This window comes from Ahaetulla prasina, chromosome 1 (assembly GCF_028640845.1).
Source record: "Ahaetulla prasina isolate Xishuangbanna chromosome 1, ASM2864084v1, whole genome shotgun sequence".
Lineage (NCBI taxonomy): Eukaryota > Metazoa > Chordata > Lepidosauria > Squamata > Colubridae > Ahaetulla > Ahaetulla prasina.
Window position 1 is genome coordinate 252284507 of NC_080539.1, and position 26589 is coordinate 252311095.

Sequence of the window (26589 nt, forward strand, 5' to 3'; positions counted from 1 at the left end):
GAGGAGAGGTCCTTCGCCTTTCTGAACTATCTCGGAGGAGACAGGAGGAGCGACTCGGGGACAGGGACGACGCTGCCTTCCCGCGAGAGGGACAAGAGCATCCTCTGTCCTCGGCGCTCCGGATGCCACCCCAAGGTAGGCACTGGGGGCAATTTAACCGGCGTTTTGCAGGCCTTGCCAATCTTGCGGGAACAGGTAAGCCTAGAATTTGATTTAAGAGAATTGCGATTTTTCCAACGTGAAGGGACCATGCGACTTCGCCATCCTTTCCTGTAAGCCTATTAAAAAGCAAGAGAAACCGGGAATCCCTCACCTGTGTGCCGTCCGCCAAGCCTACAAAAAGCTAGTAGGAGAACCTGCGTGGCTGGATTATTTGCTTTAAGAGAAATTTCCCCTCTCTTCTTTAACTTGGTGTCCTCTAGAGACGTTTTAACCCAAACTGCTGCGGTTTGCAAGGTTTTTGCTTGTCTGGAAATGATAGCATAATCAATCCTTCCATATATTTTATATAGGATTTTATATAATCCTTCTATATATTTTAAGGGAGTCGGATTAGACAGATGACCTTTGGAATACAATTCTGGTGAAATTATTTGGAAGCAACGTTGTGTGTGTGTGCAGTTTTTAAAAGGAAGCATTGGGATTCCATGGGTATATCTGAAATCAGATGAATATCCTTTTACAAGTTTTTTTTTGGGGGGGGTCTATAATGTTTTCTCTCCCACAATTGTATGTCCACCTTAGTGAGCTCAAAACAATATAGTGGTCTTCTCACAACAGCCTGTGAAATTGCCCTGAGAAATAGTGACTGGCTAAAGTCATTAAAGATTACACCTTATGGCATTGGGAAGAATTCCTCCCTCCACCCTGCCTTTATTCACAGCCTCCTCTGCAGCAAAGGTTAATAGTTACTATTTCATATGAGGAACCCTGAAAATGTATTTAAATATTTTGAACTTTTAATGTTAATGACATCAACTTAGTCATAACTGCTGTTCTGCATGTCTTTTGATTTCTTCAGTTGTTGATAAATACAGTAATTGGGAGTTACTTGCTATGCTTTAGAATGAAGGAAAATTCAATGAATTCTAATGTTTTTCTAAGCGTTAGCCTTTAGCTTTGAAGATGCATGAAGTTCACCAGTGCTTGCTTACCATGAACCATTCTTGTGTAAAATAAGATATATAGGTAGGTACTACCTGGGCTAGAGTGGGAAGGACTGTTTGCATTGTAGAAGAGACAATGGTAATTTGCCAATAGGAAATGGCAAAACAGCCCTAATGTCAGCATTCCAGAAAACCCCCCAACTCCAAGTAAAAACTCTGAAGCAAGCATTTTTCAAAGTTCTATTTACTAGAATAGGTAAACTGGCACATCTGGGAAAACCTGAATCTGAGGGGTCCGGGATTTCCCTCAGTAAATCAAACCCCCCACAAACCATTCCCTCACTCCTCAGTCAATCACATGCTCAAATCACCATCTGTCCCATCTCGAGACAGCACTCCAACCACTCCTTCTCCAGATGCAGGATCGGCCTGACCTTGACCTAAAGGAAGAATGCTATTATGTCTAAAGACAACCCCTCTACTAAATCCCCCCTCCTACTTTCCCACACAGGAGAAGGTGGCAGCATGGAAGCTTCTGGCCTAATATGGCTTCCAAAGCTGACACCTTTCTCAATCCCAAGAGGCTAAACCACACAATGTTGCCTTATCTGGAAATAAACATACTGACATTTCATATACATAAATAGACATACAAAGCAATATACAGTACAATTAAAAAGCCAGAAAGAATGGCAATACTCACTTCAGAATCTAATTTATTATAATATGAGTGTCCTTTGAATGGGAGCTAGCCAATTCACTGCTTAACTATTTCAGCCTGAAGGACCCCATCCATTACTAATATGGAAACCACAGTTATGTGTTCATTCCTGCAATACCAGTGGCATTCCTCTGTCGTTCCTCCTTTATAATCTTATAGTCTTGAACAGTATGAGGAAGACAAAAGCAAAAGGCTTTTCCCCCACCCCATGATCTTGCTTACAAATTTCTGATTTCCCACTGAAGAAAAACAACTGATTGTGATCAGGATTTCCTAGGAGAGAAAGGAAACTAATAATTGCCTTTCCTTTTGGTTGTATCAGACAAAGTCATAGACAGAAAGGAAAGCAGTGAGGTCTAGAAGGAGAAAGAAGAGGTCAATATTTTCTTCTGGTTAGCTATGAGTCTAATCAGCTATTTATTCTTAGATTCCCTGCTCCTTGCAAATAACATTTTTTCAGCCAAAACCCACATATAGGCTGCTTAGCATGCCATTGGTATATACACCCAAGCTATAACAGCTGTTATACCAACTCTCCACCACACATGGCAGCGCATATGAATTATATTTGTGTCATATGTTTACCCATGATTAACTGAATTCTGCTTTACTCAATTAGCCAAATGGTCTGAATTTTCATGACACATTGTACCATATACTAACCACATGTATGGCATTAATCCACACAGAGAGCCAATTTGGTGCAGTGGTTAAGGTGCTGGCCTAGCCAGGAGACAGTGAGTTCTAGGCCTCAGCAACTGGGTTACTTTGGGCCAGTCACTCTCTCAGCCCAACCTACCACACAGGGGTAATTGTTGTGGGGAAAATAGGAGGAAAAAGGAGCATTACATATGTTAGCAGCCTTGAGTTGTATGTCAAAACAATAAAGACAATAAATAAATAAAATAAAAATATTTTTTCACAATTTGATAGGCTAGGCCAGTGATGGCTAATCTTTTTTCCATCAATTGCCAGGAGTGGGGCGGGGGGGTCGCGTGTGTGTGCGTCAACACCCATAATTCTATGCGCCCCACCCTGCTCTCCCTGCTCCTGGCATACGATGGCCCAGTAGGCCCATTTTTCTCTCTCACCTGGCTCCAGAGCCTTTCTAGGAGTTGGGGGGGCAGAGGCCAAAAATGGCCTGTTTGCCAACTTCCTGTTTGCACCGGAAGGCCCATTTTTTGCTGTCCCCAACCTCCAGGGCCTCTCTAGGAGTCTGGGGGGGGGCAAAATAGCCTTCCCCACCTCCCTGGAGGATCTCTGTGGGGTTGGGGAAGGCCGTTTTCATCTTCCCCAGACTCCTAGAGAGGCTCTGAAGCCAGAAGAGAGAGAAAAACAGGCCTTTCTCCCCCCCCCAGGCCTTCCAGAGGCAGGAAACAGCCTGTTTCCCTACTTCTGGTGGCCCAGAAGGCCCAAGCTCACATGCCCACTGATATGGCTACACGTGCCACTTGTGGCACACATGCCACAGGTTCTCCATCACGGGGCTAGGCTATGGTTGGATACTTGTACCTAGGTGTTGTATGAATCCAGGCATAGAATACTTATATGAACAATACTTGATTCTGACAACCATCATGTCTGCTTCAGGCTAAATGTTATCCAGATGTGCAGTAGCTCCTGCTCATGTACAATGTAATTAGTTCGTATGCAAAAATAATAAAACTTTATACAGCATGGGTCATTTTTAAAATCATTGGATGCAATCTTTTGATCATCATGACTGGCTTGGTCTAGTCTAGTGAATTAGTCCTCTCTAGCTTACAGACTCTGGAGTAGAGTGGAACCTCTGTTATATTTTCAAACAATGTATCCTCTAAAATTCTGAGATTTTACTGAACAGTGTAGATTTTTCAAGGTAGTAATAAATCAGTATTATGATGCCCCCCCAATGGCTTTATAAATTATCCGACACATTCATACTATTAAGGTTTATTCTGAATAAAAAGTCTTATTCTACTGAATAAATGTGTTTTAAAAGAGTGCAGTAAGCCACCCTAAATAACCTTAAACACATTATCTGCCAGCCAAATTGCAGTCTGAATTCTTAGTCACCTTGCCAGAGCTTCATCTGAATGGAAGCTTGTCGAGTGAACCATACATAGTCTGATACATCCAAGTGTTGTCTGAGGGAGTTTAATGGCACTTACTTTCTAAGAAGTAGTTCCATTGCTTTGTCTGTGATGCAAACCCACATAGTTGTATAGCCTCTTGACTTCTATTGAAGTGGATTTTAATTTATTATTAATACTACTAAATATAAACTATTTAGAATAGAATTTTATTGGCCAAGTGTGATTGGACACACAAGAAATTTGTCTTGGTGCATATGCTGTCAGTGTACATAAAAGAAAAGACACACTTAATGATAGTCATAGGCTACAAATAAGCAACCAGGAAACAATATCAGTATGAATCGTAAGAATGCAAGCAACAAAGTTACAATCATAAGTGGAAGGAGATGGGTGATGGGAATGATGAGAAAATTTATAGCAGTGCAGATTTAGTAACTAGTTTGACAGTGTTGAGGGAATTATTTGTTTAGCAGAGTGATGGCGTTCGGAGAAAAAACTGTTCTTATGTCTAGTTGTTCTGGTGTGCAAATTTATACATTTGAATTATGTAAGTTCAATTTTCCATTTCTTTCCTATTATTATGCTCATTTAAATTGGAATAATTGAATAAGAAGGTGTGGATACGTGTGTCAAGCTAATTTTGCTTAGTACTTGAAAGATGTGTATTTCTGTTATTTTTTTCCTTTTCTGATGCAATTAAATAAAAATTAAAATAAAAAAAATCATGGTCTTTTTATCTATACAATATTGGTTGAAGTATGAAAGCTAAATACAAGAGCTTTAACTATGGGTACATGAAGCAAATACTATTTAATGGCTGTAATGTAAATCTATGGTTTATTTTCACAACTGGAATATAAATTGGTATCTGCTTAGATACAAAAACCTGCATGACCACTAGATGGCAGCAAAGAGAGTGTGAGTTGAAAAGAATCAGAAGCAATGAACAGAAGAACAGAAAGAGTTATACAGTATATTAAAAGTATACAAGCCAGTCCCAAAATCCTAGTGAATTAATGTGATTGATTATACTGAAGACGCATCTGGGTTAAAATAATTGGAGGGTGGAATAAAAGCCATCCTCTATTTATTATCGGCAAAAGAAGGAGGGGACGACAGAGAACGAGGTGGCTGGATGGAGTCACTGAAGCAGTAGGCATGAGTTTAAATGGACTCCAGAGGATGGTAGAGGACAGGAAGGCCTGGAGGAACATTGTCCATGGGGTCGCGATGGGTCGGACACAACTTTACAACTAACAACAACAACATTTATTATCATTTAACCAAGGAGAAGATGCAAAAATGTGGATGATGCTTTTCAAGTGCGACCTGCCAATTATCAAAGAGATTGAACTGTAACGATGAAAGAGTTTACTTCCCCTGATATCTGCTTAAAGGCAACACTGCTGAACCTAATCCAGTTCTACAGAGGAATTATTGAGTCTGTCATCTGCATCTCTATAACGGTCTGGTTTGGTTCTGCAACCCAACAAGACAGACACAGAATTCAGAGGATAATTAAAACTGCAGAACAATGCAGTGGCTACCATTTAACTATGGTTACCAACTTGCCTTCCATTGAGGACCTGTATACTGCACGAGTCAAAAAGAGGGCTGTGAAAATATTTACAGACCCCTCACATCCTGGACATAAATTGTTTCAACTCCTACCCTCAAAATGACGCTACAGAGCACTGCACACCAGAACAATATCATATCCAATGATCTAAGTACCAAAGCCCACTGAAACTACATTGCAAAAAAGGCTTTAAGAGTTATAAATCTAATCTTATGTAGCTTTTTCTCCAGAAACACTACACTACTAACCAGAGCTTATAAAACATTTGCTAGACCAATTCTTGAATACAGCTCGCCTGTCTGGAACCCATACCACATTTCAGACATCAATACAATTGAATGTGTCCAGAAATATTTTATAAAAAGAGTTCTCCTCTCCTCTGAATACAACAAAATACCATATGCCACCAGACTTGAAATCTTGGGTTTAGAAAACTTATAACTCCACCGCCTTCGACAGGACCTGTGTTTAACTCATAGAATCATCTATTGCAATGTCCTTCCTGTTGAAGACTACTTCAGCTTCAATCACAACAATAAAAGAGCAAACAATAGATTTAAATTTAATGTTAACTGCTTCAATCGTGATTGCAGAAAATATGACTTCTGTAACAGAGTTATTAATGCTTGGAACACACTACCTGACTCTGTGGTCTCTTCTCAAAATCCCCAAAGCTTTAACCAAAAACTGTCTACTATTGACCTCACCCCATTCTTAAGAGGTCTGTAAGGGGCGTGCATAAGAGCACAAATGTGCCTACTGTTCCTGTCCTATTGTTTCCTTTCATTATATCCAATTAATATAGTTATTACATGCTTATGCTTATATATATGCTTACAATTACTGCAGGCTCGAGTCCCACCAGGCCCAAGGTTGACTCAGCCTTCCATCCTTTACAAGGTAGGTAAAATGAGGACCCAGATTGTTGGGGAGGCAATAAGTTGACTTTGTATATAAATATACAAATAGGATGAGACTATTGCCTTACACAATGTAAATCGCCCTGAGTCTTCGGAGAAGGGCGGGATATAAATTCAAATAAAAAAAAATATTATATAGTTATTTTCATGCTTATGCTTACATATACTGTTATGACAAAATAAATAATCAATCAATCAATCAATCAATCAACAACTAGACACAAGAACAGTTTCTTCCCGAACGCCATCACTCTGCTTAACAAATAATTCCCTCAACACTGTCAAACTATTACTAAATCTGCACTGCTATTAATCTTCTCATCATTTCCATCACCCATCTTCTTCTACTTATGACTGTATGACTGTAACTTTGTTGCTTGTATCCTTATGATTTACCGTATATACTCGAATATAAGCCGATCCGAGTATAAGCCGAGGTCCCCAATTTTACCCCAAAAACTGGGGTAAACTGGGGACTCAGTATTGGGAAATGAGGCACAAAACCCTCCTCCCTCAGCTGAGAAGGCTGGCGGCTCCCCGCCCGCCTCTCACTGCACCGGCAGGGCTTCAGTCCGGTAAAATGTGAAAAAGAAAAACTCGAGTATAAGCCGTATATACTCGAGTATAAGCCGAGGGCTTAAAAAAAAAACTCGAGTATAAGCCGATATACTCGAGTATAAGCCGAGGACGTTTTCAGCACAAAAATGTGCTGAAAACTCGCTTATACCGATATGATTTATATTGATATTTTTTCCTGATTGCTTATTTGTACCCTATGACTATCATTAAGGGTGTTGTACCTTATGATTCTTGATGAATGTATCTTTTCTTTTATGTACACTGAGAACATATGCACCAAGACAAATTCCTTGTGTGTCCAATCACACTTGGCCAATAAAAAATTCTATTCTATTCTATTCTATTCTATTCTATTCTATTCTATTCTATTCTATTCTATTCTATTCTAAACCTGGTTCTTGAAATTCCTGATTTGTTTTGCTGAGAGCTTCCTTTTTTGGAGAGTGGTAGAAAAGGTTTAACTATCCTTCAACTGATATTAACTAATAAAGGAAAGTTGAGGATACTGGGATTTAATATTTACATGCCAGCTGCATCTAATGCTTTATCTAGTCTTACCGGCTATTCTAAACTACTTTAATGCAGTGTTTCTTAACTTTAAGATGTGTGAATTTGAACCATGCTGCTGAAGAATTCTGGGAGTTGAAGTCGCTCATTTTAAAGTAACAAAGGTTGAGGAACACTAATGTTTTACATCTTCTTCCCTATTACATTGTGATAATGTATACCAATCCTATTTTATTTTTATTTTATTTTTGTATATTCATTACGTCTCTGATGGAGTATATAACATAGTTTATTAGTCCCATAGGAAACATTAATCTGGGCTAGAAAAGCTAGGTCTTTTATCATTAAGAATGCTAGTTTTCCTGTAAGCTGCAAATTCCCATAGCTTGATGTAAATGGTACTTTTTATAGTTTAGGAGTGTTAAAAAGAGTTACTGGCCCTGCATTATATGTGCTTCTACTGTTTTCCACAGCAGTATAATATTAGTAAAGTAAATTACCTAAGTTTGCATTGCTTTGCTATTTGTTGATTAATTGGTTTATATTTATTTTTCAATTAACATGTTTCTTGCATTTTATTGGGACTATGGTCCAGGACATTCATGTATAATATAAATAATTTAGTTTTGGAGAATTTCAAACTCCATTGAAAAGTATTAATTTGAATTGATAGAAGATGCATGAACAATCTATCGTTTTTAATTTACAATAGACATATATTGTAAAAATAGGCTTTGAACTGTGCTTAGATATACGTTCACATTAAAAAAATACTGAACTACTACTGTACAGGTTTCATATATAATAGTTCATCTTGCAAGCAGTATGTGATTTTACTTGCTATTTTGTACAAAACTCCAAATAGAAGGCAATAAATAGGTGATCTTGGCTCAAAAGATTAAGCAATATCAGACCTAATTAGGAGTTCAATGAAAATCCCAGAGCAAGAAGCTAGACGGGGAAATTGAAAAAAAAATTCCAGAAGACGTCAATAGCAGATCACTTTTATACTCTTACATGGTCATGCCCATGAAGTTACCAGGAACCAACTTTTATTTTTTGTACTAGTATCTCGATAATAGGCCGTTTTGGGTTCCAAAAAGCTTGTTCGGTTTCACAAGGTTCATCTGTACTAATTATGCTTAAGAAGTATTATTTTGTTCAGTATCAGATAATAATAGGGATCATACATCTAACCGAACTTTAATGTAGTATGGTTATTCAACAATAACAGCCAATTTGATCTAATGCAGGGATGTCCAAACTTGGCTCCTTGAAGAGTGATGGACTTCAGCTCCCAAAATTCCCCAGCCAACAACTTGCTCATAGTTATAGCTCATGCTGGCTGGGGAATTCTGGGAGTTGAAGTCCACCATTCTTCAAGGGGCCAAGTTTGGATATCCCTGATCTAATGATTAAGGCACCAGGCTACAAACAAGGAGTCTGTGTATTCTTGTTTCAGTCACATTCTCTCAGCCCAACTTGCCTCACAAGCAGTGGTGGGATTCAAATAATTTAACAACCGGTTCTCTGCCCTAATGATTTCTTCCAACAACCAGTTTGCCAAACTGCTCAGAAAGTTAACAACCGGTTGTCCCAAAGTGGTGCGAACTGGCTGAATCCCACCACTGCTCACAAGGTTATTGTTGGTAGGGAAAATAGGAGGAGGAAGGAATATTAAGTATAGTCACCATCTTAAGTTATTTATAAAAACAATAAACATGATATAAATAAGCAATTAAATAAGCATAAATTCAGCATCGATTCAACTAACTCTCCAAAACTAGCTGTGTTTAGAAACTCATTGTTGGATCTGTTTTAAATTGTTTCTTTGTGCCATTCTAAGGTTTTCCTGCCATCCCAATGTTGAAACCCTTAACGCGCTAAAACTCAGATCGCCCAAAAGTGCTTTGAGGCATTTGTGGTTTAACCCAGTCTTTTCCAATGTGAGAGTTTCCATATGCATTAGGATTCTCCTCTCAGCATTACCAACTTGTGGAAGCTGAACCTCCTCACATCTGGAGGACATCAGGTTGGGAAGACAGCTTAAGTCTTCATTGGTAATAGCTCATTGGGGAGAGAAATAGATGTTTGACATCTGCAAATTTGTGTAAAAATAAATATTACTATTTCTAAGGTTTTCTGCTAATGCTGAACCTCTGTTAAAATTGATTGTGATACTGGTTTAAACATAGGTTTACCTGTGTGAAATCACTTAACTGCTTCTTTTTACATTGTAAATTGTCTCAATGTTTTTTGGGGCAATTACATCATGTCCATTGCATTTAGTATATTGATACACTTCTAATTTACTAAGATTCTTATAAAGAACGTATGCAGATTATGCTGTGCAATAGGCAGTTATCTAAAGAAATGGGAAGAACTTCAACAAAGCCCGCTGGAAGAATTCTGCATAGTAACAGTCAATCCCCTATTTCTAAAAATTCCCTGTTTTCACAGCAAACACTCCCTGGGGTTTTTGCAATAGAGAGACTACTGTTTGTTGCTTGTGAACTAGGCTGCCACTCCTACTGTCTTTACAGTATCTCTCTTCGCTCACATTCTTTTCTTTGAAATTCTAATCCTTTTATTTTCTCAGAGACAGATTTATACAGAAATGTACAGAAAACGAGATATTCCTAAGCAGTGATTTCAACATGGCCACAGAAGCATTTATACAATCTGGATTTGTGCAATTCACTAAGGCAGAGATGACTGGAGGATGTAACCATAGTATTTGAGGGAAAGGAGGATAGCAAGGAGGTGAGTGATAACGCAAAGAGGACAGAATTTTGTTGCCCATGGAAGGACAGCCACATTTTTTCTCCTTTTAAGAAATGGTTCTCTTCACCAGTATCCCATTTTCCTCCCCAAAGAACTTCATAAAGCTGATTTTAGGGCTTGTCAGAGATTTCAAGTGGTAGGAAGTTATACTGTTATTTTTTTGTTCATTATTTATAATCCAAAGCACGTTTGCCATAGAGTCTCAGATTGGCTTAAACAACAATATGAGAACCTAGCTTTTCTGTGTACAGGTTCATTGGAGCACAGACTAGAAAGCCAGATCTTGATTAATATCCTCAAGCAGACAAGCCTGTGTAATTCATTAGAAGCATTATCACTTTAATTTATTTCTTAAATAAAAGCAGACAATTTAAAACAAAGTCATAAAATGAATAGACATGTCCACATACAGCATTTATATTTTAGTGGCAGTTTTTATACCCTGTTTCCCCAAAAATAAGACATCCCCTGATAATAAACCTAATTGAGCTTTTGAATGCATGCCCTAAAATAAGCCCCCTCCTGAAAATAAGCCCTCCCTGAAAATATTTAAATACATGCGCAGCCGGTCCCTGCCGTTTCCTCTGGTTTCCTCCATGCACCCCAAAATAATAAGACCTCCCCAAAAATAAGGCCAAACACTTATTTTGGGGTTAAAAAAATATAAGACAGGTCTTGTTTTTGGGGAAACACGGTATGCTTCCTGGTATATGAAAACAGTTTTATGTATTTTTATTCCGCATAGAAATTATCTCTATGTTACAGGTTTCAACTCAGATTTAAGAATGGTTAGAATAAAAGTCAAGTGTTCTAATGAGTAACTTAAATCTCCTTCATTTTAATCAGTCTCTCATAAACTCAAATAAACTAGATCTTTTTCAATTCGTAAGAGAAAGAGTGGTTACTTTTACTGCAGATATTGAACCCAAGTGAATGTGGTTTAAAATAAATAAAAATCAATGATAGAGATGTATGAACAAAATTAATCAGTTCAGATTAAATGTACTACCATGAAAAGTTTATAGATATTCAAATAGATATATAGGGAACACACAAAAAACAGTTTATATATGTTTCTACAAGGAAATTCTCAAAGACTAAAGAAATAAAACCCTGAAGTAATTATCAGAAAAAACAATAAGAAAAAACAATGAAAGTATAGAAAGGGCTAAATGAATTTCTGAAGAATAAGCTTGACTAATATTTTAGTGGCAGTTTTATACCCTGTTTCCCCAAAAATAAGGCCAAACACTTATTTTGGGGTTAAAAATATAAGACAGGTCTTGTTTTTGGGAAACACGGTATGCTTCCTGGTATATGAAAACAGTTTTATGTATTTTTATTCCGATAGAAATTATCTCTATGTTACAGGTTTCAACTCAGATTTAAGAATGGTTAGAATAAAAGTCAAGACAAACAAATGCCAGATCGGGGTCGAATCTGTCGACTTCTTGGGCTACCGGATAGACAAGAAAGGAATTCACCCTACTGAGAGCAAGGTTAAGGCAATTAGAAAGGCTCCAGCGCCCAAAAACAAAGCAGAGCTGCAGGCATTCCTAGGATTGGTTAATTTTTACGCGGTCTTTTTAAAGAACAAAGCAACTGCTATGGAACCGCTGCATAGGCTCTTAGGAAAAATACTGTTTGGTCTTGGGAAAGTCAGAAAATAGGCTTTTGAAGCAGTAAAGAACCTGCTCTCAAGTGATAGCCTGCTCATCCAATATCACGACTCATTACCCCTAGTGTTGGTTTCACGCCTCCTTATGGGGTGGGGCTGTACTCAGCCATAGACTTCCAAACGGCACAGAAGCCCCTATAGCGTTCTACTCTAGAACGATGTCCTCCCCAGAGAGGAACTACAGCCAGTTAGACAAAGAAGCACTAGCCATTGTGTCAGGGGTCAAGAAATTCCACGAGTATGTCTTTGGGCGAATTTTGAAATCGTGACTGACCACAGACCGCTACTAGGAATACTGGCTGGCGATCACCAACGCCTGTGGCACTTTCGCCACGATTGACCCGATGGACTATATTCTTAGCCGCTTATTCGTACAAGCTGCAACATCGACCAGGAAAAGAAGTGGGGCATGCAGGCGCATTAAGCCGATGCCCACTACCTGGGCGATCAAGACCCCACTCCAGGGACACCCATCCTACTTATTGACTCATTGACTCTGGCCCAGTCACATCTAAGGAAGTGGCTCGGCATCATACCGACATTGTGTTAAGGACTGTACTCGGTTGGGTACAGAGAGGTGGCCGCTGCGCGGCGAAAGGTTCAAAGAATTTGTTAAAAACGAGATGAGCTCTCAGCTCAAGGGGGCTGTCTGTTATGGGGTGATCGTGTAATAATTCCTGAAAAGTTAAGGGGAAAGGTATTGGACCTCCTCCACGAGGGTCACCCAGGGATCGTAAGGATGAAGGGGTTAGCCAGAAGCTATGTATGGTGGCCACTCATGGACGCAGAGATTGCTGAGAGGGTAGGGAAATGTCAGGCTTGCCAAGAATCCAGACCTCTACCCCCAACGGCCCCAGTCAGAGAATGGGAAAAGCCCCAAGGGCCCTGGTCAAGAATCCACATTGATTTTGCTGGCCCTTTTCACGGCCAAACATTCCTAATAGTTGTGGATGCCTTTTCTAAATGGTTGGAGGTCATACTCATGAAATCCACTACGGCCGAAGCAGTAATCGCAACCCTGCGCCACCTATTCGCAACTCACGGGTTGCCGGACACTCTGGTGTCCGACAATGGGCCTCAATTCACGGCAGCCCAGTTTGAAGAATACCTGGCAGAGGAAGGCATCCGACATGCCCTCTCTGCGCCTTTCCACCCTGCGACGAATGGCCTTGCAGGCGTTCCGTCCGAGCGCTAAGGAGGCATTGTCCAGGCTAAAGCCAGGTGACTGGCAAACAAAATAGACTTTTCCTAGCCATCCAGCACAGAACCCCAAGCACGGCCACGGGAAAAGCCCAGCCGAATTGCTAATGGGACGGAAACTCCGTGCCCACTGGACCGTTTGAATCCCATTACACCAGAGGGTTACAAGGAAAACTAGAAAAGACCAGGAAATGAGCATAGGCGACCGGTGTGGGCCGAAACTATGGGGCGGCCCTAGTTGGCTCACAGGACAAATAATTAAAGTAACTGGCCCAAAATCATACGTGGTGGAGCTACCCGACAACAGAGTGTGGAGGCGCCACATAGACCAGTTAAGGAAACGAATAACCGACCAAATTGAACCAAACGTAACATATCATGATCAATACCAATTTGATTCCACAGCCAACAATGACCCGGGGGAGGCGCAAGACTTAGCTGAGATCCCAGAGTTCCAGCGACGCCATCAGGTTCCCGAGGGAAGCGGCAGGGAAATTGAAAAAAGCAATCCAAGGCCCGTTGGCCAAGAAAAAGAGTCGGCCAATAATCCGGAGCCCGTTGGCCCAGAGAAAGTGCTGGGAAGAGAAAACAGCCCCTCCGACCAGCTCAAAACACCACCCAGAACTGAACCGCGCAGGTCAGAAAGGACTAGGAGACGCCCAGGTTATTTGCGTGACTACGTCGAAAAATAACATGTAAATATTTATGTAAATAGAGGCAAGTGTTTTCTGGGAGGGGAGGAGTGTTATGTATTAGTGTTGTACCTTTAAATATTTGAGCGGGAAATCAGCACGTTGCTGATTGGTCGAGACCTCCAGCAGAACTGTATAAAAGGAGAGGTTTTTCCCCCAGCCTGTTGCTGGGTTTACCCTATATTAAAGAGCTGTTGTCACTACCCTGGTCTCCAGCCTCATTACTTCCCGAACTTAACAATATTGATACACTTCTAATTTACTAAGATTCTTATAAAGAACGTATGCAGATTATGCTGTGCAATAGGCAGTTATCTAAAGAAATGGGAAGAACTTCAACAAAGCCCGCTGGAAGAATTCTGCATAGTAACAGTCAATCCCCTATTTCTAAAAATTCCCTGTTTTCACAGCAAACACTCCCTGGGGTTTTTGCAATAGAGAGACTACTGTTTGTTGCTTGTGAACTAGGCTGCCACTCCTACTGTCTTTACAGTATCTCTCTTCGCTCACATTCTTTTCTTTGAAATTCTAATCCTTTTATTTTCTCAGAGACAGATTTATACAGAAATGTACAGAAAACGAGATATTCCTAAGCAGTGATTTCAACATGGCCACAGAAGCATTTATACAATCTGGATTTGTGCAATTCACTAAGGCAGAGATGACTGGAGGATGTAACCATAGTATTTGAGGGAAAGGAGGATAGCAAGGAGGTGAGTGATAACGCAAAGAGGACAGAATTTTGTTGCCCATGGAAGGACAGCCACATTTTTTCTCCTTTTAAGAAATGGTTCTCTTCACCAGTATCCCATTTTCCTCCCCAAAGAACTTCATAAAGCTGATTTTAGGGCTTGTCAGAGATTTCAAGTGGTAGGAAGTTATACTGTTATTTTTTTGTTCATTATTTATAATCCAAAGCACGTTTGCCATAGAGTCTCAGATTGGCTTAAACAGCAATATGAGAACCTAGCTTTTCTGTGTACAGGTTCATTGGAGCACAGACTAGAAAGCCAGATCTTGATTAATATCCTCAAGCAGACAAGCCTGTGTAATTCATTAGAAGCATTATCACTTTAATTTATTTCTTAAATAAAAGCAGACAATTTAAAACAAAGTCATAAAATGAATAGACATGTCCACATACAGCATTTATATTTTAGTGGCAGTTTTTATACCCTGTTTCCCCAAAAATAAGACATCCCCTGATAATAAACCTAATTGAGCTTTTGAATGCATGCCCTAAAATAAGCCCCTCCTGAAAATAAGCCCCTCCTGAAAATATTTAAATACATGCAGCCGGTCCCTGCCATTTCCTCTGGTTTCCTCCATGCACCCCAAAATAATAAGACCTCCCCAAAAATAAGGCCAAACACTTATTTTGGGGTTAAAAAAATATAAGACAGGTCTTGTTTTCGGGGAAACACGGTATGCTTCCTGGTATATGAAAACAGTTTTATGTATTTTTATTCCGCATAGAAATTATCTCTATGTTACAGGTTTCAACTCAGATTTAAGAATGGTTAGAATAAAAGTCAAGTGTTCTAATGAGTAACTTAAATCTCCTTCATTTTAATCTGTCTCTCATAAACTCAAATAAACTAGATCTTTTTCAATTCGTAAGAGAAAGAGTGGTTACTTTTACTGCAGATATTGAACCCAAGTGAATGTGGTTTAAAATAAATAAAAATCAATGATAGAGATGTATGAACAAAATTAATCAGTTCAGATTAAATGTACTACCATGAAAAGTTTATAGATATTCAAATAGATATATAGGGAACACACAAAAAACAGTTTATATATGTTTCTACAAGGAAATTCTCAAAGACTAAAGAAATAAAACCCTGAAGTAATTATCAGAAAAAACAATAAGAAAAAACAATGAAAGTATAGAAAGGGCTAAATGAATTTCTGAAGAATAAGCTTGACTAATATATTAGTGACAGAAAAATTATTTTCTCTGATTTGACCATCTTGATTTACATAATTGGACACAAATGATTAGATTATGAAAGTGTAAAATGGGTCTTTTTATCAAACGGCCACAATTCTGGAAGGAATTGGGACATTTTTTTTAAAATAGGATGCTTACCTTTTCTTTTGCCCTTATGTCACTTGAGTGAACATTTGCCTATTGCCAAACATTTCTTCAATATCACTGTTGCACAATGATTCAAACAACACCTCCTACAAAAGTTGTTTTTCCATCTGGTAATCTTACACTTCTGCATATTACACAAAGCATAATATGATTTATTTGGTTTCAGGCTTAGCACATTACATGCCCATTGACATTGCAGCTTGCAAGCTAAAGCTCAGGCTGCTTAGAAATCGCAAGTTGGGTGATTCAGTAAACTCTGCTCCAGCAAACTTGGCCATATTTACAAACTTGCCTTGTTTTGGAATTGGTGTCTGTGATCAATATGAAATTGATTGAAATTTTCTGCTGTGGTCAAGCAACAAAAGTGAGATAATGCATCATGCTGAGCCTTGATTAGCGAAGTCATTATTTGTTAAGCCAGTCACATTGAACTTTATTTATTTATTTATTTATTTATTTATTTGTTCGTACTTTTATACCGCCCTATCTCCCTAGGGACTCAGGGCGGTTTACAGCCAAATAAAACATATATATATACAGAATAAAACATTAATTTAAAAAACTTATTAAATAGGCCGAATATTTAAAATAGAAATATAAATAATAAAACCCCATTAAAACCAGATTTAAAATTTAAAAATTCTAGTCCAGTCCTGCGCAAATAAATAGATGTGTCTTAAGCTCGCGGCGGAAGGTTCGAAGGTCAGGAAGTTGGCGAAGTCCTGGGGGAAGCTCGTTCCAGAGGGTGGGAGCCCCCACAGAAAAGGCCCTTCCCCTGGGTGTCGCCAGTTGGCCCTGCCTGGCCGACGGCACCCTGAGGAGTCCCTCTCTGTGAGAGCGCACGGGTCGGTGAGAGGCAATTGGTGGCAGCAGACGGTCCCGTAAGTAGCCCGGCCCTATGCCATATAACTATAAACTATATATAACTATAACATATATAACTATAACATATAACTATAAATATAACTTATATGGCCCTATGCCATATAAGTCATATATATATGACTTAAGTCATATAACTCAATAGCATACCATTCAGTTGCTCTGGTGATTGTCTCTTATTCTTTATTTAGTTATTTATTTTTCTCTTGATCATCTCTTCTTCTTCATTTGTTCTTTATTCTTCTCTTTCCTGCTGGCAGTGTTCTTTTGAAAAAAGTCTTTATCCTGACTTGTTACATCGCTTAATCAGATAAAAAATAAAATATCCTTGGATTTAGCATTTCCTCTTGTTGAATTCATGAACACATCTATACACAGCAGATACATTTACTAGATATGGAAGAAGCTTGTTGGTGCTTTGTGAGATGATTGTCAGCTTCCGAGTTCCCTATGACCCCCTTCCGCTTTATCGTCTAAGGGCTAACCTGGCTCAGCCCAGCTCAGCCTTTTCCAGAACAAATGAAATCTATACATTTCTTGGTAGTGAAGTGAAATATATTTTCAGATAGATGATCTCCAAATCTAATTTTTGCAAACACTATTCAGATAACCGAAACAGTTGCTTTGAATAGTCCACTGTAAGTTCTTGTATGCAGGGTAACAATGTGCTTTTCTTGTCAGCTATCAAACAAAAAGAGTTTTAGAAGGGTTGCAATATACTTTTCCAATAAAAAGATTGAAATGTCCTCAAGTTGAACTCGATTTCTGAGAACTGCACTGGACAAACCATACAGTTTTCTTGGGACCATTAGCAAAGTGGCTTGCTATTTACTGACTTCTAATTCATTTTTTTAAAGATTTCCATTCTGGCCTCTTAATAGCCTGAGAGTCTCTCAATCAGATATTACAAATACCAGGTTCATCTTTTCCTTTCTTACCTAAATTCACTGGAGGTTTGGGAGGGAGGGAAGGAAATTCTCTGGACTCCTTAGAAATAAAATCTCCTTTCCAATCTCACAATCTTCTGAAATGGCCCCAGCCAGAGGCATATTTATAAACATTGTACAAATCAACATACACATTGGACTTCAGATGTGGTTCTAAAGTAACTGGCTTAATGCAATGTGCAAAGCCAGATGGCTTTGTGTGATAAGTGTGACTCCAGCAAGCATGTTAACTTTGGATGCTGATTTAAATTCATCTCAAGGCTGCTCTTTTTATATTCATAATTGGGTCACGTTTCCTGAGCATTTTCTCTCTTTTCCTCTCACTTTTAGGATTCAGAGCAGACGGAATTCATTCAAGGCTGGAAAGGCTGCATTTGTTTGTACTGCTGAACTGAACACGCCCCTTTTTCAATGATTGTTTTTGGCACATAAGGGAAAACATTTTAGAAGATAGCAGAAAAAGTAAACAAGATGCCCAGTGAAAGAGTTCAGAGTAACTGTGGACCAGAAGCCCAAATTTCTGGGGAGAGCAGGAACAAGGGGCAGAGCTCTCCTTGCAACTCCTTACATAGAGCTGTGGCTACGGCTGTGACCTTCGAGGGAGAAGCCAGCACTGAAAAAAGGAAAAAGAGAAGGAAAGAGTCCAGGCCAGAATCAATCATTGTTTATCGGTCAGGGACGGAAAACAAGGTGGAAGAAGAACAGGCAGAGGAGGATGGGTGTGAGAAAACTTCCGCGGAAGGCTCCAAATTTTTGGGACACACTCTAGGAGATGGTAAATTTCTTGAAATGAGTGGTTTAACATTTGTTGTTCATGTTTTATTTGTTCCGATAGTTGTGTCAGGGAAGGAAATGACATCTTTTTGCTCAGTTTTCAGGTGCTGACTTAGTACAGTCTACATATATTGTGTTAAACCATGGTTATTTTGTAGTCACTGCTTGAACAAGTTACGGTCCCTGAATTTTAGAATAGAATAGAATAGAATAGAATAGAATAGAATAGAATAGAATAGAATAGAATAGAATTTTTTATTGGCCAAGTGTGATTGGACACACAAGGAATTTGTCCTGGTGCATATGCTCTCAGTGTACATAAAAGAAAAGATACGTTCATCAAGGTACAACATTTACAACACAATTGATGGTCAATATATCAATATAAATCATAAGGATTGCCAGCAACAAAGTTACAGTCATACAGTCATAAGTGGAAAGAGATTGGTGATGGGAATTATGAGAAGATTAATAGTAGTGCAGATTTAGTAAATAGTTTGACAGTGTTGAAGGAATTATTCGTTTAGCAGAGTGACGGCCTTCGGGAAAAAACTGTTCTTGTGTCTAGTTATTCTAGTGTGCAGTGCTCTATAGCATCGTTTTGAGGGTAGGAGATGAAACAGTTTATGTCCTGGATGTGAGGGATCTGTAAATATTTTCACGGCCCTCTTCTTGATTTGTGCAGTATACAGGTACTCAATGGAAGGCAGGTTGGTAGCAATTATTTTTTCTGCAGTTCTAATTATCCTCTGAAGTCTGCGTCTTTCTTGTTGGGTTGCAGAACCAAACCAGACAGTTATAGAGGTGCAAATGACAGACTCAATAATTCCTCTGTAGAACTGAATCAGCAGCTCCTTGGGCAGTTTGAGCTTACTGAGTTGGCGCAGAAAGAACATTCTTCGTTGTCCTTTTTTGATGATGTTTTTGATGTTAGCTGTCCATTTTTGATCTTGCGATATGATAGAACCTAGAAATTTGAAGGTTTCTACTGTTGAAACTGTGTTGTCTAGTATTGTGAGGGGTGGAAGTATGGAAGGGTTTCTCCTAAAGTCTACCACCATCTCTACGGTTTTGAGTGTGTTCAGTTCCAGATTGTTTTGGTTGCACCACAAGGCTAGTTGTTCGACCTCTCGTCTATATGCGGATTCGTCATTGTCTCGAATGAGACCAATCACTGTTGTGTCATCTGCGAACTTCAGTAGCTTAACAGCTGGATCGTTGGAGATGCAGTCATTGGTATACAGAATTTGTACATTGCTAAGCCATCATCCATGGTTTGCAAACCACTACAGTTGTATTCACATATCATGCTGAGCCCCAACAAGTTACAGACTTTTGTACAAAGCCAGCCATAGATTCTTTGGTTCCTAGAGCTGTTTCCTAAAAAAAAAAATGGAGAAGAGCATGACACATTGTTTTGCTTCTATATTTTCCATTCAGAAGCTATTGAAAACTACTACTTCCCATTTCCGTAAAGTGGCTTCAATATCACTTGATATTGTTTTGTTATAGTGTTTGCATTATTTGCCCAAAATGCATTTTTTTGTTGTTGTCTGTCTACCTCAGTAGATAGATGAGACCAAGTAATCAACTCCACAGCAAGGTTAAAACTATTATTATTGAGATTGGCTAGTTAACAGAATCTTGCAAGTCTGATTAGTTCAGTGATCTAGGGAAATGTCTGTTAAGGTGCTTCCAAATATTATCTATCTGTTGTGCATTTAAAATATTTTTCATTCCTCATTGCCCTAGTAATGGATCTTTCACGTATCTATCAAAGTCCTTCCTAAATCTCCATACTGACTGAACAGATACACGGGGGTAAATATTAGGGTCCACTTTGGAGTAACAAGAGGGAAACCTAAGTGAAGAACTTTGCAATTCAATTTTTTTAGTCCCTCTTTATTTTCAGCCTTAGAATGAGAAGCACAATACTTCGACAAACAGATTAAACTACCAAACCATGTTACAATGTGTTCTAGCTTTTTTGTGCCATTCATTCATTCTGTACTGTATTTGATCAGATTTTTTTCAATGTAGTTTTGTGTGTTTGTCAGTGCCTTGGATTAAAAGTTTATTCTATATCTGAAGCTTATGTTAATTTTCTTACACAGTCTCCTAATTAAAATGTGGAAAGTTTTTTTCTATTTTTAAAGGACATACAGTATTAAAAAGATAAGTATTGAGGGGCTAAATTAAGACAAATATATTAATTTAAACAAAATATTTTCCTGCTAATCAGTTGTTTTTCCTCACTATTTGGATTGATTTCTCCTCTTCTTCTTTCCAATTTGTTCATTTCTTTTACCGTTTCTTAAGCCGACTTTCCCTAGCCTGGTGATCTCCAATTTTGTTGGACAACAGCTCTATCCTACATAATATCATGACTGCCATGTTTCCCCGAAAATGAGACCTTGTCTTATATTTTTTTGAACCCCGAGAGAAGTGCTTGGCCTTATTTTCGGGGAGGTCTTATTATTTTGGGGCACGTGGAGCAAGACAGTGGTTCTCTTGCCATCTTACCTGATTTCCAGCTCTGTCTCCCTAATCCTAACCAGAGGAAATGGCGGGGACCAGCTGCACATGCATTTAAATATTTTCGGGGAAGGCTTATTTATTTATTTATTTATTTATTTATTTATTTATTTATTTATTTATTTATTTATTTCATTTACATACCGCCCTTCTCCCGAAGGACTCAGGGCGGTTTACAGCGAAGTAAAAACAGGTTCCACAAAAATTAAAAACATATTAAAACATATTAAACTAATTCAATTAGGCCAAGATAAACTAAAACTGTAATAAAACCCATAATTAAAACTACATTGAGCCAACCCTGCGCGATAAAACAAAAAGGTCTTTAGCTTATTTTCAGGGGAGATCTTATTTTGGTGGGGGAGGTCTTATTTTCAGAGGAGGTCTTATTTTTGGGAAAGCGTGGTATCATAACAAGCTAGTATAGTAATATTACGGTTTAGTGGCTGGATACATGTCCCTGGATAAGCTTTCCAGGTATGAATGTGATTGCAATTATTGAAGTAAGTCCCAATTTATCCCCTGCCAAGGAAGGATTATTTAAATCCTTTCCCAGAGTGGCTTGCTTCACAAGGATTACTGAGGCATTGACAGATAGGTTCACATATCATTTAAACCCCACAAAAAAACCTCATAACCCAGAGAATGCCAGGTTAGAGAAATCTGCCTAAAATGCAGCAGAATTTCTATCAAAACAGTGAATCTCGGCTTCCCTTTTGTCTTGTACTGATTTAGCTCTTCTGTGTTCCCAGGTTCATGGGCTATGCCTTTAGATAGCAGGTATGTTACTTTGACTGGAACCATCACAAGAGGAAAGAAGAAAGGACAGATTGTAGACATCCACGTTACACTCACCGACAAAGAGCTGCAAGAACTGGCTCGGTCAAAGGAGCTTCCAAAAACAGAAACGCCTGAAAGGAAGAAGGCTTGTGAAGTTGGGACAGATAAAGGCCCCCACATTCTTCTCTGGAGCCTTGCCTGCCTCCCTATTATCTTCATTATGTCCTTTATTGTGTCCTTCTACTATGGGACCATTACTTGGTACAATGTCTTCTTGGTGTACAATGAAGAGAGGACCTTTTGGCACAAGATCACCTTCTGCCCATTTCTAATTATCTTCTATCCTATCTTCATCATGGTGGTTTCTTTCTCTCTGGGTGTTTATACAGCAATAACTCAAATCTCCTGGGCCTTTGGAGATTGGTGGCATGCGGTGAGGGATATGGAGAAAGGATTTTGTGGCTGGCTCTGTAGCAAGGTGGGCCTGGAAGATTGCTCTCCATATAGCATTGTTGAGTTGCTAGATTCAGATAATGTCTCAGGGAGTCTGTCAGCCAAAGGTTCAACACAGGGTGAAGAGGTTTCGGCTGTCTGAGTCTTTGCATTAGGAGATTATGAATATACATAACCTGATCGTTTGAAGCTTGCACAAAAACTCTGATGCCAACTCGAGCGTTCAGAAATAAGGCCACATATTGGTCATTTCTGCATAATATGTCAACATGAAATAATTGTCTCCATGTCTGTGGAAACAAATGATCATTTTTGTAGAAAGCAGGCATGACCTGTAGAAAGAGTGTAGCCCATCTGCATTTTCTATGTCTTGCTAATATTGAACATGATGTGCTTTGATACAGCTATAGGCTGCAAGGAAGAGATGCATGTTTGATGCCTAGAAAAGAAATCTCTGCACATCTAAAAATTAAGAGCAATTTTTAGCAAGGCTGGGTTGAAGCCTTTTCTCTGGTCAGCTTGTTTCCTGGGTTTTTACGAGATCACATATTTAATTCTAGGCTCCTGCCTAGAATGAAACGATTCCACCCATTTTCTACTTGTCTGTATGAACCAAGGGATCATAAAATATCAGTACGCTGGAGAAAAATGTCCTATTCCTTGTTAGGATGAATATGGTTAATTAGCTTATGAGTTTAGCTAGTCAGATCAATTTCAGTTGGAGAGTATTAAGCAGGATAATAGAGCTGGGCTGCAGACATTTGGCTAACCATTGGATAGTAGTAAAAGGTTACAGAAAAATGTATTTCTTTGCTGCCATCTAGTGTTTTTCTGAATTTTTTGCAGCCCAGAAGTTATTGTGATTGCTTCTGTGGGGGGAGAAGAGTAGTACAAAGAGAAAAGAGAGTCCAAAGTTTGCTGATTTTTCACAAATCTTTCACTGTAGACATTCTTCTCCATCTTTGAAACAATGGCTGACAAATGCTGATAGCTGAAACTGAGATTGATTCCTGTTAGGTGCAAGAATCCACAGCTTGACTTAGAAATTAGAACCACAAATATGATTTTCATGAAAGAAGCCATGAGCCTAACATCAGTGGTGAAATCCAAATTTTTTTACTACCGGTTCTGTGGGTGTGGCTTGGTGGGCATGGTATGGCTTGGTGGGCGTGGCAAGGGAAGGATACTGCAAAATCCCCATTCCCTCCCCACTCCTGGGGGAAGGATATTGCAAAATCTCTATTCCCACCCTATTCTGGGGCCACCCAGAGGTGGTATTTGCTGGTTCTCTAAACTACTCAAAATTTCTGCTACTGGTTCTCCAAAAGCTGTCAGAACCTGTTGGATTTCACCCCTGCCTAACGCATACAAAGATATGTGGAATCTGCTTCCCATTTTATCCAGCCTCTTCCAATTTCAATTGCCAACTGAATTTTAAGGCTATATATTTTTTTTTCTTTATTTGCATTTATATCCCACTCTTCTCCGAAGACTCAGGGCGGCTTACACTATGTTAAGCAATAGTCTTCATCCATTTGTATATTATATATAAAGTCAACTTATTGCCCCTAACAATCTGGGTCCTCATTTTACCTACCTTATAAAGGATGGAAGGCTGAGTCAACCTTGGGCCTGGTGGGACTAGAACCTGCAGTAATTGCAGGCAGCTGCTGTTAATAACAGACTGCATTAGCAGCCTGAGCCACCAGAGGCCCAGAGACTAGGTTATGGGGTATCAGCGGTCACATCTGATTTAATATGTGAGCAGAAAGCCAAGGTGAATTTAAATTAATTAATGAAAGCAATAATTAAATCAAGTAAAAGATCTAGAGGAAATCAATGCAGTGTACTTGGGATGACACAATGTCCAAAACTGGAATCTCCAACATATGATGTCTTCAATGTAGACTTCAGGTGCTCATCAAGTTTTCTGCTCATAGGAAACATTCTAATGCTCATCAAACATTTTGCCCACATGATTTAAAAAAAAAGAAATTGCTTAAGAAGAAGCTGGCTACATAATAAAGCAGGGGTGTAAAACTCAAGGCCCAGGGGTCAGATCTGGCCTGTAGGGTGCTTAGATCTGGCCCTAGAAACAGCGAAGGACTGGCCCGCCATGCCTCTGCCAGTGAAAACAAAGTTTGGGAGAGCTGCACACAGCCTTCCTGAGCTCCATTTTTGCTGGCAGAGGGTTGCAGGAGGCCACCGCAGACGAAAATGGAGCTCGGGAGCCCGTTTGCACTGGCAGAGTGCTCAGGCCACCACAGGCGCCCCCAACACAAGTGATGATGTCCTGGCCATGCCTACCCTGGCTATGCTCCCCCCACCCCCCAAGATCAAACAGAACCCTGATGCAGCCCTCAATGAAATCAAGTTTGACACTCCTACAATAAAATATAAAGTATGCTTGCTTACTGAAAACAATGGGCAACTTAATTCCACTGCTTACTGTGAAAGTTCCATTACACAAAACAAGCAAATAAAAAATAATCATAGGGAACTGCCTGAAAGGGCAGAGATACAAAAAGGAGAAGGTGGAATTTTGGTAAATTCGTGCTTTGTAACTGATTTTATCCCCAATGGTGTTTGAGTACATGAGTACATGCCTTGTTGATCCCCTCAATTACATAAGTTGTGGAACTGATATCAGAAATTACTCAACCTATCGAATTGAGCCATTTCTGTGGGGCAAACACCATAGAATGTGGAACTATCTATGATGCAGAATTTACCTGTATTATACATTTTCTTCTAGTATATGCATTAATAACCATCTTACTTCAGAACAGATCTGTTGTCTTCTGTGAAGTAACGAAAGCTGTGCCCAATTGGTGGTGCTATTGTATTAGTCCATTTTATGTCTGTCTAAACCGTACAGTCTTTTTCTCATAAATAACCTTTGGTTGCCTACTATTAAGAAGTGTTTGCAAATCTGACCGTCTATTAAAAGCCATGCTATAATTGAAAAAGCACAATGTTCTTTCCTTCCTTTGCTCACACTTCGAGTGTATATTGATGTAACATTATGGAGAAACTTTTTTTAAAAAACCTTTTTGCTACGTTCTGTCCAGGCAAATTATTTTCTCAGGAACAATTTTTGGCAAGTTGTCAAAACAACAACAACAAACTTTATCTCTTTGTAACACTGACTAGGTAAAGCCTGTGACATTACCACTCCATTCTTTCCACGATTGAAATAGTTTGGCATTTTTAAAAAATAAAAGAAATGCTTAAAAGACAATGGTAATGAATAAACTTTTGAAAATAAATGTGATGTGCTAATAATTTTTTACAGCAAAAAAAAATCTTGCTGCAAACATGGATGGAGCTATATTGTTGTATTAGATCCATTGATATTCATTACCGTCATTTACATCAGATTTCCCTAGTTGTATCTTTCAATTAAGTTGGCTGAACTATTGTGCTATGACAGCTATTTTAAATGTTATCTCTGTACTGTATCACCCATTTGTTATTTTGCTGGAATGTCCCAAGAGGCTTAATAGCTGAATATTTGTAGTGGGTGATTTAATGATGCATTTCATAATTTTGCTTTGGGGAAGCAGGTCGTCTTGTTCTTGAACAATGGCCCCAAAGTGTACCATCCCCTCATTTCACTTATATTAAACTGCTTTAGATGGATTTATGCTGCCTTTCTGTAACTTCTTTCTGCTACATTTTTCTTCAGATTTATTTTACTACTCCCCCACACCACTTTAGTCTACTACTATATATACATATATATATATTTCAAAACTTTGGATTTAATTCCACTTTCATTCACTTTCAAGGGCTTCAGGGATATTAAAATAGGTTAAGTTACATCAGGATGAACAGGAAGAAATGACACTTCTTTGTGACATATGAACAATATCATTTGTTAAAGTAAAAATGTACTTTAACCAACCAACTTTTATCTTCCTCATTCTTCTCAGTTTGGAGGTATATTTGGGAGAGGGGGAGACCCTCTCTTCACGTTTTAAAAAGAACTAATTCTTGGGAAAATAAATTTTAAAATAAATCTAAGGGAGATGAACAGTTAAGAAATATGAAATATAAATAAAGTTTCAGGAAGGATAATTCCCAATTCATTTCCAGAGAACTGTGTTACTCCCAAGAAATTTAATTAATTAAACCATGTTTAATTAATTAAACTGTATGTTTAGTTAGCTTGCACTGGATTTTTTGGGCTCTCTGCTGATTTGCAATAAATTTTGAACTTGAGGTAACATTGGCTTCTTCGGGGTTAATTTTAACCACATGTGAAATTATGAGG

The 26589-nt window shown here is 38.9% G+C and overlaps 1 protein-coding gene across 3 annotated transcripts; it reads left to right on the forward strand.

Moving 5' to 3' along the window:
* Positions 1 to 10: 10 nt before the first annotated feature.
* TMEM169 (transmembrane protein 169) lies at positions 11 to 25949 on the forward strand. Of its 3 annotated transcripts, XM_058195940.1 has the most exons (4): positions 13828 to 13844; positions 14391 to 14554; positions 18102 to 18546; positions 21833 to 25949. In XM_058195940.1, the coding sequence occupies exons 3-4, from the start codon at positions 18243 to 18245 to the stop codon at positions 22453 to 22455; spliced, it is 927 nt and encodes a 308-aa protein (XP_058051923.1). In that variant the 5' UTR covers positions 13828 to 13844; positions 14391 to 14554; positions 18102 to 18242; the 3' UTR covers positions 22456 to 25949. The 3 variants fall into 3 exon arrangements, with proteins under 3 accessions (XP_058051930.1, XP_058051938.1, XP_058051923.1); XM_058195947.1 differs by lacking the exons at positions 13828 to 13844; positions 14391 to 14554 and adding an exon at positions 11 to 135; XM_058195955.1 differs by lacking the exons at positions 13828 to 13844; positions 14391 to 14554 and adding an exon at positions 78 to 195.
* The last annotated feature ends 640 nt before the right edge of the window (positions 25950 to 26589 follow it).

Coding starts and splice junctions, on each gene's coding strand:
- TMEM169 (XM_058195947.1), top strand. CDS start 18,243: ATGCCCAGTGAAAGAGTTCAGAGTAACTGTGGACCAGAAGCCCAAATT. Junction 18,547..21,832: donor GGGACACACTCTAGGAGATG/GTAAATTTCTTG, acceptor CTGTGTTCCCAG/GTTCATGGGCTATGCCTTTA.